At 36.1% G+C, this 18,451-nt stretch overlaps 1 protein-coding gene across 4 annotated transcripts in view; it reads right to left on the reverse strand.

Annotated features, from left to right (window-relative positions):
- RALGPS2 (Ral GEF with PH domain and SH3 binding motif 2) overlaps positions 1-18,451 on the reverse strand; it is a 127,924-nt gene that overhangs the window by 59,644 nt on the left and 49,829 nt on the right. For 3 of the 4 annotated variants that reach the window (XM_010580642.1, XM_010580643.1, XM_010580641.1), the window contains 4 exons: positions 18,345-18,428; positions 9,049-9,138; positions 5,504-5,596; positions 1,106-1,232 (listed from right to left, as the gene is read on the reverse strand). In XM_010580642.1, coding sequence (XP_010578944.1) covers positions 1,106-1,232; positions 5,504-5,596; positions 9,049-9,138; positions 18,345-18,428 — 394 coding nt within the window. The remainder of the gene's footprint in view (positions 1-1,105; positions 1,233-5,503; positions 5,597-9,048; positions 9,139-18,344; positions 18,429-18,451) is intronic. The other variant, XM_010580644.1, reaches the window with a different exon arrangement.

Genomic DNA, 18,451 nt, shown 5'->3' on the forward strand with positions numbered 1-18,451 from the left:
AGGAACTCCATAGGACTATTTGTCATTAAAATTATTATTGGTTCTCCATAGCATAGTATTTTCTGTTCAAGTATAAAGCACGTAAAATTCAATTTTGCAAAACCTGAATATGTGCATTTTAGAAGCATCATTCTAGATTCTAACATGAATGATGGTATTGTTGCTCACATCAAGCTATGAAGCAGCTGAAATAATATTGTGACGGACACACAGATCACAGCATAAAGACGACCGTCAAGTTATTAATCATGATAAAGAGCCCAGCTGAGAAAAGGAAGTATCACACTTCAGGAACAAAGAGATTACAGTTCAATAAGCCTTAGTGACCACAGGAGGTCATCTTGAATTTAGGTGTAAGAGCAACTCATATCTGAAAAAACATCGACTCTTTTTCTGGAAAAGGAAAAAAATGGGTAAACATTTCCTTAATTTTATGTGACTACCGACATCTTATGATATCAAAGCTACATTAAAAAAAAAGTACACTTATCACTTTAAACAAACTAAACTGAGACATTAAGTAACACTAGATTAGCTTGGCAACAAAACCAATACATATTAAACATATTTATCTATTTTTCAGACACACAGGAATATAATTTACTCAATTATTCCATAAAGCTGAATCAGTCATAACAACCCAGTTTCTCTTGTCACCTTAATATAATTAAATGCAGCAATATCTCAAAATTTTAGCATGTTCCAAATCCTCAGGTCTACATTTATTTATCTCAAAGGTTAGTGATTTATAGCTTCTCATAAATTAAAAGCCATCATTACTATAATAGTCAAGTACTTACCTCTAAGAGTGCTAGCAGGCATAACAATTTAAGTACTTCTCCAGAAGCCAATCAGTGCATCTATACAACATATGGGAAAATAATTTCCTAGAAAACTGATACTGTATGTAAAACCTGAAGTGTTTGTGAGGTTTAATAGGTATTTTCTTTCTGAAGCTAGTGAAGTGATTTCTTGCCATATACAGAGTATCCAGAATCAACTAGTGGCTATAAATTCTTTACTGAAGTATTGAAATAGTATCATGAATGCTCAAAAGATGGTGTTTGTGTAATTAGTGTTTGCCACTAGAAATACTTCAACTTACCTAAATAGGGAATACAAGGAGTCATCTTCAAGCTGCTGATATAGTCTCTAAGCCTTTTGTAATTATCTTCTTTACTCATAACATACTCCAACTTTTCAAAGGTGGCTTTATCCTTCCGACTCAGTAACTAGGGAAAAAAAAAAACCCGCAAAACCAGTTGAGCTTGTTTGATCATTATGGTTTCTCTTTTACTCTTACAAGCATGGATTTCCACCTCCAACCCTCATTGTTGTTATTGGTTTGTTTTTTAAATACAACTGCTTCAAAATTATAGCATTTACTCCTTAAGGATGAGTACTTGGAGAGTTTACAAAGAGAAGCACCTATTTTGGCTGTTAAATTTAAACTATTCCTTTAAAAAGTTAACTAGGTAAAACTTTGGTGTCCTGGAGGTTCCCTCTGAAATAATACAAGTTACCAAAAGACTAATCTAGCTAACACACATCACAATTTCATGTGCTGTCCACATCCACAGTATTTAAAACCAGTAATGTATTCACTCTGATTATCTATAAGTTAACATTTCTTTGTCAGATACACTGAGAAATTTTATACTAAGCCAGCTTCAAAAAAACCCCAAATTCCAAAATATTTTCTTATTCTTGATTTGAGAGTTTGAGAGCTATCTCAACAAATAACTTTCCAAAGAGCAAAACAGTAAATATCTAAACTACAATTTTAAAAACAGTGAATGCAGATATATACATATCCAGGTACTTGAAGGTCTGGAAAAAAGTAAGGATTTCATCAATTTTTCTTTACAGAAGGCATTATGGACTTGAATACAGGTCGTGTATATTGTTCTGCCAACTAGCAATTTTACTGGCTCTTAAATATTACAGGAATTTCCACTTTGAATACAAAACTTAAGTCATGGATCTCCCTCATTGTCCATTCCTCCTCCCCCCCGCCCCTTCCTTTGACAGAATTAACTGCAACTAGGCTCTCTTTATAAGACAGGGAAAGTAAGTTAAGATATTTTTAAAACATCTAGTTGAACTACTGCTGCAAAACCACCTTAAATGTTTTATTTCAATTCAGAATCAGAATTGAAAGAAGGGTGTGAAACGTTCCTGCTGAACATTTTGGTAGAAGACACAGTGTTCTAGTCCCAGTCACAATTGTTCCCCTATAAGATATCCAATAGTGCAAAAATTATAAGGGTCAGATTGCTATATTTTTATGCATATTCCCTTTTCTCTTTCAGTTAAAGATCAACCTATGTGAACATGATAGAAGTGTCTCTTCTGTAAATTCACTATTGAAATAACTGCTCTTTTTACTCTATATTTCCTGTATCCTAGTCTTCATTAGGACAGCTAACACACCGCCAGACTAAACGTTGGCTTTCAGAAGAAAGTCACTTTTAAAAAGTTAATTGTTTCCCAAGACATACTGATCTCTGACATTCCAGCAATTAATTACATCTTTAGCTTTGGTTCCAATATTCAGATGAACAGCATCTCACGTGCATTAGAACTGCACACATCTGCCAGTTCCAGGACAAGGAAACAGTAAACAGGCATGACTTCTTTCCAACCAGTGGAACACGACATTTATCTTTTGAAGTTTATCTCCTCCAAGATGGTTCCAGTTTAACCAGCCTAGATCAGCTTGCCTTTAATAATATTCTAAAATATTCTGCCACCATTTGTTGTCTGGAAGTAGTTTTGTAGTTTTGCAGACTGGAAGGTAAGACAAGACTAACAGATGTAGTAATGGCCTACATTCAGATTTGAATGAAATTAAGTGTATTTTCCTCAAAACATGCTGATTTGCACAATCTTGTTCAAGTCCGATATATCATTTCAGGCTCTTTGAATAATCTCTAAGCAAGTTGGTCCTGTGTGACTTTCCCTTGTGCTCACGGTGCAATTCACATCATGCCTCTACTTGCTGCATTAATGTAGAAAAGTACAGAAAAGCCAACAATATTAAAAGTGTTTCTGCAAGGGCAAGTAAGGACCCAGCTGTTATTTCTTCAGTTTTGGAGCTGCTTCTTTTTCTAAATAATTTTCCTTCCTCTGTCTCTTAGGCTCAAAGGATGCAAAGAACAGTCAAGACATGTATGTATGCAGAGACAATAAAAGCTAAGGATGATCATTTAGAGTAGCAGGGAAGGATTCAGAGCCTTCCAGACTGCTCTTTGCTTTCTAATTATAGTGTGCCAGCACTGAAGACAACCTTTTTGAAATGCTAGAAAGGAAAGATGATGTTTCAGGGTACTGGTAGAGAGGGGCAGGATTCACTCACCTAACTTCACATGTCTAATGATTATTTGCTTACATTGTCCAAGTCCTAGCTGGTCATCTAGACTTCCTTACATGAAATGGAGAGAAGTAGAATATTCTATTAACTTTCTTGGAAAGGTCTGTAATTCTTTTCAGGTTTCAAATGGGGCAAATCACGTATTAGAAGCGTTTATTATTCTCCAGAGTTGAGAGGGTATGCAGGCAATGAGTGAAACAAATTTCAGATATATTCAGACATACCGTCAGAAGACATGAACTTCATCTTTTTTAGAAACATTAGATGACCAAGCAAATATTTAATGGCTCCTTTCAACTCTAGATTCCAACCATATAAGGTGATTTTATTTTATTTTATTTTTTTTTTTAGGAAGCGAATATACTTGCAGCTATTGTCCTGACTTCGTAAGTCGAGTTGATTGCAGGTTGCTGCAAACTATCTCAGAAACGGAGAAGAATCTTTCCTTATTGAAGGTTTTGGAAGGTTACTGTGTAACTTAGTCAAATGACTTGGTGACTCGAATAACAGCTTAGTGTGCCTTTTCACATGTCTTTTCTTGCTTTTAATATACAGAAGGCCAAAGGCTTAGAATTATTTCAGTTTATAAATTCTTGAACTTCCTAGAGAAAGACAACTGAATCAGCTTGCAGTGCACATTGCTAGGAGCTACCCTGTAACTTGAATTTGCAAAGGCTTATATAAGATGATAAAAAGCACACACTCACTTGGGATTGTATGAGAAATTAAGTACCTGCAGAAATGTGGGAGAAGTTACCTGGAATTTCAGAGCTTGGAAGGGGGGGGCAAACTTTAAAAAATGATACATATGCCAACAGCACACAAATAATCATCCTAAGAGCAAACTAGGACTTCTGGTTGACCAAGCAGGAAAAGAAACTGGGGACTAGCAGTTCTGAATGGTATAATCATGGTAGTAACTAATATGGTTATAGTTGACATTTGTTTCAAATCATGCACCACCACCACCCCTCAAAAAAAAAAAATCAATTTGGCATCACAATAATGTAAAACTGTTGAGGCACCAATTCATCGACATGACAAAACCAGAAGAACAGAAGTTCTCCTTGAGTTTATTTTGAATTGTTAACTTCATTAAGATTTCCTTAGAGATATTTTTCTGTATTTTGAAACAATATCTTACTTAATTGTGCATTTTCAAAATGTGCCCAGAATTCTAGATTAGTATCTCAGCAGGAGTGAAATATATTCAATTTTGATAACATTTATCAACTGAACAACATTATCATTCATATCATTAGGCAAAGAAACACTTTTTGTAACATAAGATGATGTATTGAAATGTCTTCAGTGGAAGTTTTTAGCTCTTTTTAATGATCTATTTATATGGATCCCTCGCACAGGAGTATTTCAGTCAGCTGATTATTTCTATCACTTCAAAATGTCACAGTTCATCTGTTTATACAGCTGGATAACTACATAACCTATAGCTGAATCAAGCAGAGTGTTTTCTCAGCTCTGAGGTATCAATAAGCAAAAGTCATTCCTAATGTTCTTCTGATCAAGGATACAACTACACAAAAATATTAATTCCAGTGAAAAACCAGATGTCAAATAAAAATGTTTCCAAAGAACACCATTCTTGCATAACTGTACAAAAGCAGACCTACAAATATACTGTGTAACGCAGTTGCTTTAACTATGAAAATAATTCTGAAAACTCTGAGGCAAATTGCTAGATTCAGTTATCAGTCAGAGAAACTACAAGTCTCTTTATGGAAACTGAATCAAGAGTTTCTGGACATCTGCTCTCCATAGCAAAAAAAGATTCCAACAGTATAAACCCCTGAATGATTAAAGTATGACCCACTTTGGCATTCGTAATTTTCCAGCAACTAAATACAAAATAGCTTCTGGCCAAATTAGAAGCCTCTGCATTTAGCAGAATCTGCAGGGAACTATTTTTCAAAGGAAAATATTTCTATGCCAGAATGGAAAAAAATTCAACAGGAAACCATAGACTTAAAAGGCACTAGAAACATAATATACACAGTACAAGAAGATTAAAAGTAGCTGTAATAATCACTGCATCCTTAAAAACAAGCTACAGAATGTTATATTTTCCTAAGAATAAATTAAAACCCCTCCATTGTCCTGCTGCTCACTTACCGCCCACGTTTTAGTCAGCCTGAAGATTGGAGCACTCTGTAGGCCTGATACAACTGCCATAAGAGCATGCAGATTATTCAGCTCATACAGTTTCTGAGGACAGAAATATATACAATAACAATAAACAACATTCCAAGTGCTGTGAATAATGACTACAGAAAAACAACAATATAAAACAAAGAAATCTTGCATGTTCTAAAATGAAGAGTTAGTTACAGTGAACTGCTATGCACCCACACCACTTTTATGGTACCTCCTAATTTTTTGTTATTGCATCTACAGAGTTTTGGATTAGACTGTACCAGCCGTTTTCATAGTCCACAGAGAACCCTTCAAAAAAAAAATCTATATAGGCATACATCTTGGGACATATAATCAGAAGAGCCAGAAATTTTTTGATGTTCAAACACAACAAATTCCTCTCTCAGCATTCAACAGAATTTTAAAACATGCCAAAAAGGATAACCCAGTTGTGAATGATGTAATCATGGCAGTACTTAATACTGTAAATGCATCTGGCACTGCAGATTTATGTAGCTACCAAGGCTCCATCAAAGCACCCAAAAAATATTGTTGCAGGATAAAATCAAGGAGGTAAATTTCAAAAGCCACATATCTGGAGTGCTTCTCTCACTGAAAGACAATTTTTGGGGTGTGACAACTAAAACTAACTAGTGGAGAAGAACAATGAAATCAAAATTGAACACAGAAGACATCAGAGTAAAAGAATTTTCTTAAAAACTCTCTACAAAACACTGCGCATAAGTGCATTTTCTTACATATTTGGAATTTCCCTCCCTCTTTTTTTTCCTTTCACTCTGTCTCCAAAACCATCAGTCTGCCTGGGCCAGTTAACTACTGGTACTACTGTCATGAAAGCTTAAAAATGGTCTGGAAGAAAATGCTGTTCCTTAAGCTCTTCTGCAATATCAATTATTCTGATAGCTATGAGCACCCAGAGATCTGAACTACATTCAGGGATTTTTGGTGGAGAGCACACAAACTGAGGTTTTACCCCTAACAAAAAGACTTTGATAAAGAGAAATGGATACTCAATCACAGTACTGCAAATTCTGTTTATCCCATTCGGAAAATTCACCAAGGTAGGTTCAGATTCCAGCTAGAAACAATACAATAATATAAGGAACGCTTGCTATTCAAGAAATGGTGGAAATCTTTTTTCTTCCTTGAAACTCAGCTTACCCAGGTTTTCTTGATTAGGAGGCCTTTCATGAGATAACAGGACAAAAAAATTAGACTAACTTGATTCTGAATAAATGCCAAATATCAGAGGAGGCCTTACATTTGGAAGGCTGAAAGTAATACTGCAAGGATGTTTTCTGGCTAACAGTTTTGGAGCAGGACAAATGATTCTCCCTCCTCTTAACACACTGGCAGAAAACTAACAGCCTTTTATAGAACAAAGTCCTCATAGGTATTACTCAGAAATGCCATATTTAATGCTTACTGTCAGGTCACCCTAGTAGCAATTTCAGTCTGGGTGCCCAGAACCCTATGATCCCAGCACGCCTAGTGACGAACGAGAGTCTTTCCACACGTACTGAAGAAGTGTTTCCCTTTCCTAATCCTCTTCTGGGAGGATTCTTTAATAACCATGTGTAAAGGGCAATCAGTATTTTGTGGGGTGAGGTGGGGGGGTAGGGATAGTTGTCATATACTATAGTCCTACTATTCTTCCAAATAGTACAACTGGTATTTGTCCCTCTGCTTACACAATAACCCTTCCCCCTCCCATGCCCAAACAAGGTAATAAAGTTCACTGTCCCAAAGGACTGTGTAGCTGATTAAAAAAAGTTCTTTCCTAGCTGCTACCAGCATTGAAACATAAGTCAAAACCAATCAGGATAGTCTGGGAACTTCAGCGGAATGCAACTAGTAAGTCCAATTAGTTCATGCATAAAGCAATATAGCATAAGATACCATTAAAGGACTGCTAGCTATACAATAGCTAGATAGTTGTCAGCACAAAGAATTCACTGTAGAGTGGATTTACAGCTTCTCTGAAGAAAAGTTAATTAGTGTGACCTCTGGCACCAAGCTGCTTTGATAATAGCTTTGGTGTAAATAGAGAATCCTTCAAATGGCACTAACTGCAGCAACTTCATGTTAGCAGCCATACGTAAGCAAAGCCAAGATAATAGGTACCATAAGTAAATTAACAGATATAAAAAATGCCCCACAGAGTTTCTTGGGTTTTGTAATTGTGATTTTTACAACTCACAGCTATGCAAAGCTCAACTAACTGTTAGAGCACATAACTGTCTCAAAACCAGTAGCATTTCAGCAGACACTGCTGTCTGCAGTCCACTGATGGGATCAGGCACGTTCAGGGTGCTGTGCCCAAAGCAGAGCCCACAACACCCAGCACTAGGAAGTCCCATCCAAGTACTAACCAAACCTGACCCCACTTGCCTTCCAAGATCAGTTCTCCACAATGACCACACAGGTGAACGTCCCCCCTTCTATGGAGGGACATGGAACACGAGGCAAATTTTTGTATGTTTGTATTTCAACCAAAAAAACAAGAACCAATTTTTAAAGATACATGAGATGAAGATTAACTCACCAGATATGAAAGGACATTTAAGAGAGATCCTTAACAGTTGATCACCATAGCACGATTATTGAGCAAAGCCTGTGGAATCTTACAAAATTAGCTTGCTTTGCCCAAAATTTATAGTCAAATCCCTTAGAAATAAAGTATTACTTCATTAAAAATGTGCATATCAAGACAAAGAATGCATTTGCAAAATTAATACCAAGGTAATTAACAGAAATTTTGCATCTTTTTTTTGCAGGTAACCTGAGGTGGTCACAGAAGTTAGCTGTAGTAACAGTCAGTCACCGTCTGACAGCAAAAACTTGAAAGACTTCCCTCTCCACACTACAATGAATAAGTTTCATTCTGTTTGAAGGGCCAGGACTCTGGTCCATCTACATCTAAGTCAAGATTTTCTGACCCTTTTCTTATGAATGTCAGTCCTAAAGGCTTTCAGGAAGATATCACAAGATAAAAAGCTCTCAAATGTTTTCCAAGTTCAGGTATATTTTTGGAATGATATCTATTAAGTTGATATTATTCATGCCACAACTGGATTAAGAGATAACAGATCCTTTCCTTCCAGTAGTAAAAAACAAGCAAAATATTTCTGTTCTGACTGATGCTGTTTGAACTGATTCTACACACAGCACTTTGGTTTAACCAACATTAGAAAATACATCTGGTAAATTATATTATCTAATAAACAATATTTGAAATAAGGTATCTTTGCATGTCCTTAGTTAAGCTATTTTTTTGTAAACAAAGGCTTCCATTTCAGGACTTTGGTCTGTGAGTATTTCTGACAACTTTGTTACATGCATAAGCCAAATAGCTATTCATGTCAACAGATACAACCACAGCTAAAACAAGTATCAGATAAATATTTACCCATGTGTATTTTTGAACTGACCAACTTAAGTATAAGAACTTTCATCATGGTGAATCCCACAACCCCCTAACCCACCACCATCCAAATTCTTACCTTCGCAGTTTTAATATAGTGGCTCAAAACCTCAGCTCTTATTTTTAAAGTTTGTGCATGTAGAATCTCTCTAACAACCCAGAAGCTTACCTAAAAAGAAGAAAATTTGCCTTTTTAAAATACAGAGCTTCAACATTACATTTTTAACATTTTTATTTCATGAGCAATACATTAAAAGTCTCACAGCTTTCAACTTCCATCTATAAATTTGAATATATACTAGAAGATACAAATGCTTATACTATAAAATCCCAACCAATATAACCCAGATGCTAATTAAAAAAAAAAAAAAAGCTTTCTTCACAGTGTTTTGCTCTGTTATTCTGCTCATTCTGACCCAAGATACCTTCTACCATTACATGGTCAAGCAGTTGCCTAAATCCAATTAATAAATCCAACTTATGTTTAGAATTGAATCTTTTATCTTGTTACTCTCTTCACCTTCCCCATTTCATAACTGGTAGCCATGTACTCCAGTATTTTGTTGGAGAGCGCATGTTCTGGTGCCTGCTTTTCTCAGTGTGTGGGTGGCTAGAACTTGTCTTTAAAAAATGTGTCACATCCGTTAGATGTGTACAAAGACACTGGGATCTGTTTTTCTAATGAGGAAAACTCTTCTGCTGCCAGTACATCTCAAAAAAAAGCCTCAGCAGAATCAGTTCTACACAATCTATGCAAACAGACCCATTTTCAGGCTAAGTTTGAGGATGAGATCTCACAGACATAAAGCAAGTGGCAAAACTTTCAAACATCAAACAAAGTTCTACCAAGAAAAGAAAATAATGACAAAATTTTATTAAGAGAATCTATGAAATGAAGGAATATAAAACCTAAAATTCAGTTATATCCTTTGGTTTTCCTTTTCCACAGCTTCAAAGCTGCACTATCCAATTCTCAGACAGGTTGAACAGCTTCAACTACAGTTCACTGTCACTTCCAAATTCTCAACACCTCTGAATAAACATAATAATCAGACCGATATCATCTGAACAAAACTGGAACATAAGGTAGGAAGCCTCCACTATAACCTAGAGTTTATACTCTAGAGTTTGTACCCTTATTGTTGGCTACGCCAATTTCCTGCTAATATACAGCACACTACCATAGTCATTTTTTAAGGTTTATAGGACTAACTTCACTGTTGTATAAAAATTGCTGTTATATTCAGTATGGTATGAAGGATGGCTAATGCACTGCACAGTTACACAAATGCCTCATAACAAAACATTTTCAAAGTATAGCTTTTAACATGTCTAAATTCTATCTAATCTTTTCTCTCCTCTGCTTCTCCCATGCCCTCTGCTCTCATACACTTTAGCACAAAGAAGAATGATAGAAAATAAACACCTTGATAACTAAGAAAGCAGTAGCAAAGAATTAGCAAATGGTAACAAATTCTGTAGCTTTTATTCATGTATTCACTACAAGTTAGGAAAAAATGAACGATTAGCAAGATACAGCAGGACTGCTATTTACAAAACTACTGAAAACAGAATATGAAGAAATGTATGCTCTCATATGTAAACATCTTTCAACCTGTCATACTGAGTGATGCTAAACTACTTCTTGTAAGCTAACATTGCATACGTATTCAGGTTCCTGCCCAAAATTTCAATTAAAAAAAAAGAAATATCCTGTTTCACTTTGTACAGTATGACAGCTCTTTATACAGAAGAGCACACGAAGATCTGCTCCTCCAAAATTACTAGATTTTCAGTGATGTTACAATGATCAGATGAGAACTAGAATGTCAAAACACAACAGCTCTTTGGAACCAGAAAATGGAAAAATTACAAAAAACCACCAAGAAACCCCACAAACATCTTGCATAAGAACTGCTTTCCTTTGGTCTGTTTGTCTAAGGCTGTATTAGCCAGGGAGCACAGTTTTCTTCCTCCTTTTTTTTTCTTCTTCCCCCCCTTTTTTTTTTAAAGCAAAGTATCTCCAGACAAACTGTTACCCTGACAAATAAAAAAAATGGTTCTGTGCAAACAGCATTACTGTAAAGTACAGAAGTACTGAATGCATAAATACTAATGTATTTGACAGTACTTCAAAATATCGTCAAAAAAATAAACTTCAGTTTGATGTTCTGCTGTAGCTTGAGAAAATCAACTTTTCCTTTGACTGATGAACAAGTTTCTAAGGAGATGCTTTCCCTTTGAAGATTAAGAGAATTAAAATTTTTAACATAAGATTTTTGTATCATAAAAAATCAGGTAGAGATAACACACATATTGCTGTGCCTTAAAATCCCAAATCTCTTCAGTCTCAAGTTAACAGAACTTCAATGAAAACAGGAGACTGTTTCCAGTAGGCCAGACTATGAAACACTTGCTCAAAATACAGAGCAATGCTCAATCATTTTCATAAGGATGAAAAAAACCAAACAATTTACTATGTTGGCCCTGACTTCTATGAAAGTTCATCCGTATCACAGTGACATAAGCACTGTGCCACACAAGTACTCTTGTTTACTCAAGAAAGCCTGGTTTCTGTCCCAGTCCCAGCCAGACTGAGTCTCAACACTTCCAAGCTCTTACACTAAAACCCAACCAAAACAAAATGCAAAACTTTCTTCAAAGCTTAGAGCCATCCAGTCCCTTCAATGACAGAGTAAGCAGGGGATAAAGAATAACACATTTAACCATTTCTACTCCAACCACCTCCACTCCTCTTTGATGTGTTTTTACTGGCATTAACACTGGGTTTTGTCTCGTCTTGTCTATTCACTGGTATCTTTAGCACCATAATCTAATGTATTCCAAATACTGAAAAATAAAGAATTTTAATAAACCCTTTTGTTTCAATAGGCCACTTTTTTATTTTATCCAGGTTCGTTTTTCATGTAAATCATAGATATTTGTTCCATACGTATTTTGTGGTTATTTTGCTTCAAGTCCTCTCTCACTGCATTTAATATTATTTCTCACACTGTCCCACCAATGTCAATCAGTTAGATGACCCACAGCCTTTGGGCATCAATGCCTTTGGTACCAGTTCAAGACAGCATTTAACCCTTGACATATATCTGTGTATTGATATTCTTCCCTATTAAGGTCAACCTAGAAAAACATGCATAACTTTTGAACATGTGTTCTTGAATCACAGGATAATTTAAAGAGCTTAAACTATGTTTCCCTTATCTGAAACACTAATTTTGTTATACTAGTTCTTTTAAGTTCATACTCATTGGTTCCAAAACCAATTGTGCTTTTTGTGCTAATTAGTAGATAGGCAAATTCAAGACTCTCTCTTTTAATAGAGTTTCTGGATCATTCTTAAAAATATCTGTTAAAAACATTTTGACATGCTACACAAAAAGCATGTAATGTAAAACAGGCAGTACTGACCTCGCATCATTACAGCTAAGGTAAAATCCCTGTCTTTGTTTTGTTTCCAAAGGAAGCACACTAACCTCTTCCCCACCCCATTTTTTCATTTCTAATAAGCCTAATAAAATTTCACTATCACAGTTTACTGCAACGCTACAATATTCAAGACAAACTTCCTCTCCTACATGTTTGCAAGTTTGAACAAACCCCACCAAACCCCAAACCAAACAGTTTCACAGAGTCTGTAAAACAAAATTTGCCTTTCAAGTGGGATCTTCTGCTTTAAAATTGTTCCAGTATATTGAATCTAGTTGACAAGTTTCTCTAGTATTTTCTCTGTGGCAGCACAGTTCCACTCCCATTTAAATAAAACCCTCAAGAAATAGGTTAATACAGATAATCGTACAACCAGGAGAGCAACTATTACTTTTACATAAACTATGAAACATTTTCATATCAATGCTTAACAGCAATCTTAAAAAAATACACACTTCTTGTTTGAAATTTTTGATAAACACTTATTTTCAAAAGGTAGAGAACAATGGTTTAGTAAGTAGACAAACTTGACAATTTTGCACTGACAGATTTACCAGTTACAACAGTAGTATGCAAGTATACAGCTAACTTTCAGAAGAAAGCTGAAAAAGGCAGAGATCAGAGTTTCAACAAAATTACATAAAGAAATTAGATATTTAAGAACAACACTTAATAGTAGATGCGTAGATCTATGGAGTACCATGTAGCAATGTATTCTTCAAGAATAAAAGAATCCTGGCATAGAATGATTCAACTGATTTCTCTTCCTTGAACTTGATCTGTTTTTACAGGCACCACATATAATTATCACATAACTAATGCTGGAAATACACCACTTCATTCTCAGTGGACTGCAATCAACTGCACATAATCATTACTGTTTCCAAAACGCTATCAGCAGATCAATTTGCTGTTTGCTGCTGTGAAGCAGCTGTTAGTGATTTAATATTCTCTTTACTTACATAGTGAGAGCTGTTCATGGTTTTCTTTTGGCGAGTTGGGGGGAAAAAGGAAAGAGCATAATTTAATGCATAATTTAAACACAGTGAAATTTCAAAGGTTAACAAAAGTCTGATGAAATGTATTCATGCCTGATAAAGCCAAAAGTCGCAATGATTTTCCTCATTACTTATTTCAGGTCTAAGCATTAGAAACCCCCAGGTAAGTGGGGCAGGTGCCCAACAGGAACTACACTCTGCTGAGCAAGCACCTGGGGTGAGAACTGAATGCTGAGAAGGCAAACCAGGCAAGGAAGATGAATATTGCTTACTCTTATTCCCAGCTGCCACTGCCTACCCCATAGCAATTCTTGGGTTTCACTGCTCTTGAAGGATGGTGAATCTAAATGCAACATTACTATTGGAATGAGCAAGTCCTCCACAATGACGCATTTAGAACTGCAAGCCCACAAGACACCAGAAGTTATCCAAAGTACTGTCTCAGTAAGTCAAAAGTTGAGGTACTAACGTGAATAGGAACTTGCAGCTGAAACAATACTTGCCCCTTTTCCCTCCCCTCTCCAGTCCCACTATACGAAAGTAAGACTGATTACTTTCCTTGGTGCCAGAATAAAGGCTGATGCAAACTTCTTGGAAGAGCTTCTTGCAAATGGTATGTTCCTCAGCCACCAAAGCTGCATGCAGCAGTTTCTCAGAAAACTGGTTAGAGGCAAACTAACCCAGCATCTGAGCAAATATTATATAGCTGGACTTGTTTCCTTTTTAATACCTATTCTTTGACTTTTCAGGGCAGAGTTTCTCCTAGAGATGACACCTTAAAGAGAGCAGAAACAAACGAGAAAAAAGAAATAGGAAAGACGACCTAGAAGTGCCTTCAAATCTTTTAGCTTTCAATACTGTCCAAAAGACAGCCTAAGGACTGCAACATTTGAATGTGATGGTGCTGACAATGTGTAAAACAGAAAGAGAAGCTACTTGTCCTGTTCCAGGTGATTTAATGGTGAATTGCAAAGGCTTCGAGTACTTACTAGCTGCCTATTAAAAAACAAAAAGACCTTTTTTCATTTCTTGGGAGATAATCAATGGAACAGAGCCCCTAACTGGCCTGTCTTGATTGCACTGGCGACTCCACAAAACTCACTAACACGGCAAAGACAGGCTTCTAGATCTTGCCAGTGTTCTTGTTTCAGGGGTGTCACAAGGACAATTCAAGATTACTGGCAATGTATTTCTTTTAGACATTAAAAGCAGCAATAACAGGCATCCAGGGGAATCTTCTGTAGCAGACAATGCAATGTCTGAAACCCAGTAGGGAAATGAAAGCCAGGGACAGATCCTGTCAGATGGATAGGTCTTCACTGGAGCTTAAAGATGACAGAAAACAAAATTTTCAAGATATTAAGAAGGCTCTTAAGAAACCATTAGCAAAGATATTCTCAGTGAAGGAACCTGTCAGCTGACAGAGGGGCACATCCAACTTTTATGGCTGTAGAAAAAGCACGCAAATGGGGTGAGGCTTAATTGCAAACCTAAACCTTATGACAAAAAAATTTACAGCTATAGCATCATAGAATCATTTAGGTTGGAAAAAACCTTCAAGATAATCGAGTCCAAGCATCATCCATGCCCACTAAAACTATATTTGTGTACATAGCATTATATGGAATGTCAATACAATAACATCCCAAGAGAACCATAAACCACTTGTCATGACATCTATCTTAAAGCTAATATATTCTGTTTGTATGTTTATTGCTTTTCTAGCATTCCCCAAAAATAAGCTGCAGAAAGGGAGAGCTCATAAATAACTCCTAGTCCCTTTCTGACTGCATCATTTCTAGCAAGGCCTTCAGATGCAAAGCCAAAGGGAAGGTAGCGGGGAGAGAAACAGTACAAGAAGTTCTATTGACTGGCTTTGAGCAGTTGGCCAAGTGCTGCATTTTATTCAAGGTTCTCCTTTACCATACTGAAAAAATAGACAGCAACATAGGTCTATCAGTCCACTGAAACACACTGAACAAGCTCAAAGACACTACAGTGCTTTGAAAGTCACCTAGTTTTATAATTTCTTTCAGATTGACCTGTCTTTCAATCAAAATAACAGTTCCTTGAAATGAAGCATATTAGAAAAAGGAAATTAAGACAGATATTGATAGTCACTGGCTATTTCAACTATCTAACATGCACTCCAGCGTAATGAAAATATGTAAGGCTCCCTTCAGCAGCTACCAATGCTTTCCAAGAAAACAGGACTACCAACTATTATGAACAAATGTATTACTAAAAGGCAAGTATTTCTAGTGTCTTATTCTCCTTATTGTCTTTGTTGTATGCATATAGCCAGTTTTGTATGGTTTTTTTATAAAAACTAAGCCTGACAAAAACAAGAATATCACCCATCAATTAATAATCCAGTGAACAGATTTGACAAATGTTCCACAGAGTAAAACACAGAAACATTCTTTACAAAACTTAAAATCTGAAACTGTCACAAAACCAAAAAGTCATTAAGATTAATAAAAATGGGAGACTTGAGATAGGGTTACAATAATAAACTAATAGGATTTTGCTGGCATGATGGAATTCCTATATGTTAATCTAAAAATACTGTTATTTAGAAGTTTTCTAAACACTATTTAACAACAGAGTTAGCATTTTAGCAACATTTAAGATCTTTAACAGCTACTTTTAAAGTACAGGTATCTCCTCCTGGCTCTGGCCAGCTATACAAGGCAAACCTTCCTTCCCTCTATCCTTGTTGTGGTTTAACCACAGCCAGCAACTAGGCACCACACAGCCACTCGCTCGCTCACTCCCCCCGCAGTGGGATGAGGAGGAGAATCGGGGAAAAAAAGTAAAACTTGTGGGTTGAGATAAGAATGATTTAATAACTCAAGTAAAATACTAATACTACTAATAATAGCAGCAATGAAAAGGAATATCATAAAACAATAATCAAAAAAAATCCAAGAAAAAAAAAATAAGTGATGCACAATGCAACTGGTCACCATCCGCTGACCCATGCCCAAGCAGCAACCCGCACCCCCTCCCCCCGCCCCCAGCCAACTGCCCCCCAGTTTATATACTGAGCATGTCATCCTATGGTAGGAATATCCCTTTGGCTCATTTGTGTCAGCTGTCCTGGCTATGCTCCCTCCCAGCCTCTTGTACACCTGCTTGCTGGCAGAGCATGGGAAACTGAAAAAATCCTTAAGTGCTACTTAGCAACAACTAAAACATCAGTGTGTTATCAACATTATTCTCACACTAAATCCAAAACACACTGTACCAGCTACTAAGAAGAAAATTAACTCTATTCCAGCTGAAACCAGACAGTCCTTAACATATCTTACAGGTTAAATATCTTTAAACAGCAGTTTTATAAGGACAAACTGTCAGTTTGCAGACAGCTGATTGCTTATTCCCATGATAAAGTTTCCCCTCTTTCCTTCTTGCTACTAAGCATATTTTACCTATTCTTTAATAGGTCTGAAGTTGACTTTGTTTAGCCAACTCATGCATTTCTTTAGTATATTATACAATAACGAATGAGAAGTGAGGTCCTTCATGAGGTACACTGCCTAACATGGCCCTTACTACAAAAACATTTCAGAACATTCAGCAAAACAAAATGTTTCTTTGAAGAGATAACTTACATGAATAAACAATGTTGGAATCACTGGCATATCAGTCAGATTAGTGTAAAAGTAGCCTCAGGCTGGATATATAGTCCAATAAAGAAGCAACTTCAAAAGCTAGATCAGGAAAATTTCAACTTAATGCAACCAAAAAAAACCCCAAACCCAACAAAACCTACAAACAAAACACTGACAAAATCCAAAACTCCAACACCCCAGATTTCAATAGATGGTATCATCAAAAGAAGTTTGTGGTGTAACTTTTCTCCTCTTGACTGAAGAGAAATCAGGCAAGTGTCCAAAAACTATGCCCAGACAACCTTCTAATGACTGAAATGCTTAAGAAATATTTTAAGTGTTGTCAATGAGAAGTAATACGATTTACTCATATCCTGAATGTGAGCAACAACGGGAAGTGAGAAAGTACACAACAATTGAGAGGAAAAAAAGACGACCTGAAAAGGTTAGACATTTGGTCTGAGTTTTAGATTATTAACAAAGACATCTATAGATCTGAGACTGGGCACAGAAGATAGGTCTGGAATAGAGCTTCTAAGTTTGAGACCTTATTAAACATTTATAAGAGGAGAGATGAGGGTAACAATTACTTAATCTGAAATATAAAATATGGCACTATATTAAAAAAAGCATCATGGTTTTGAGATGGTCGGCTAACTACATAGCTGGAGCCCTACAGCTTTAATTATGGAGAAAGCTAAAATTCTGACCTTATTTTAAAAGTTGATTTTACACAGAGAAATTTTTAAGCAAGAAAGCCATAAGTTTCAAATACACTACCTGAAAAATTATGCCAAATGCAGAGTTAAAGAACAAGTTGTGTACAGTAAAATTCTTTGGAACTTTCAGAATTTACGCAGAAGCACCTTAAAAAGGTAACTATAACTGACAAAAGGCTCATATTTCTAGGGACAAAAGATCTACGTGGAACAAAAGACACTCAGCTAACACAGAAAGAAACTACACCTAATTACTACTTCAGAAATCCTGTATGGTAAGCCTTTAACCTGTAATGATGATTCTGTCTTTATGTGAAGGACAGCCAGCATTCGGGGGAAGGCAGGGGGAACCAAACCCTTAATATTCTCCTGTTTCATCAATAACTGCTATTTAAAACAAAACCATAGATATTTCTTCAGTACTGTTTTGGTCTTTCTGTATATCCTGAAGATAAGGAATTCCTTATAGAAGATACTTTAAGTTTTCAAGTAATCAGCTGTAATCAGTAATAAAAGGGACATGCCAGAACACTTAATTCCCCACACTTTTTAAACGTGTATATGTAATGACACTGGAAAAAAATAACTCACATGATTGAATCTTCTGGTGAAAGCAACAGCATTTGGTGCAGAACTGTATTTCTCTCTTTTATTCCAGCCACAGCTTGCCAGCTCCTAGGAGAACAAGGATGAAATTT

This window comes from Haliaeetus leucocephalus, unplaced genomic scaffold (genome assembly GCF_000737465.1).
Source record: "Haliaeetus leucocephalus isolate CR32 unplaced genomic scaffold, Haliaeetus_leucocephalus-4.0 Scaffold730, whole genome shotgun sequence".
In the NCBI taxonomy this organism is placed as follows: domain Eukaryota; kingdom Metazoa; phylum Chordata; class Aves; order Accipitriformes; family Accipitridae; genus Haliaeetus; species Haliaeetus leucocephalus.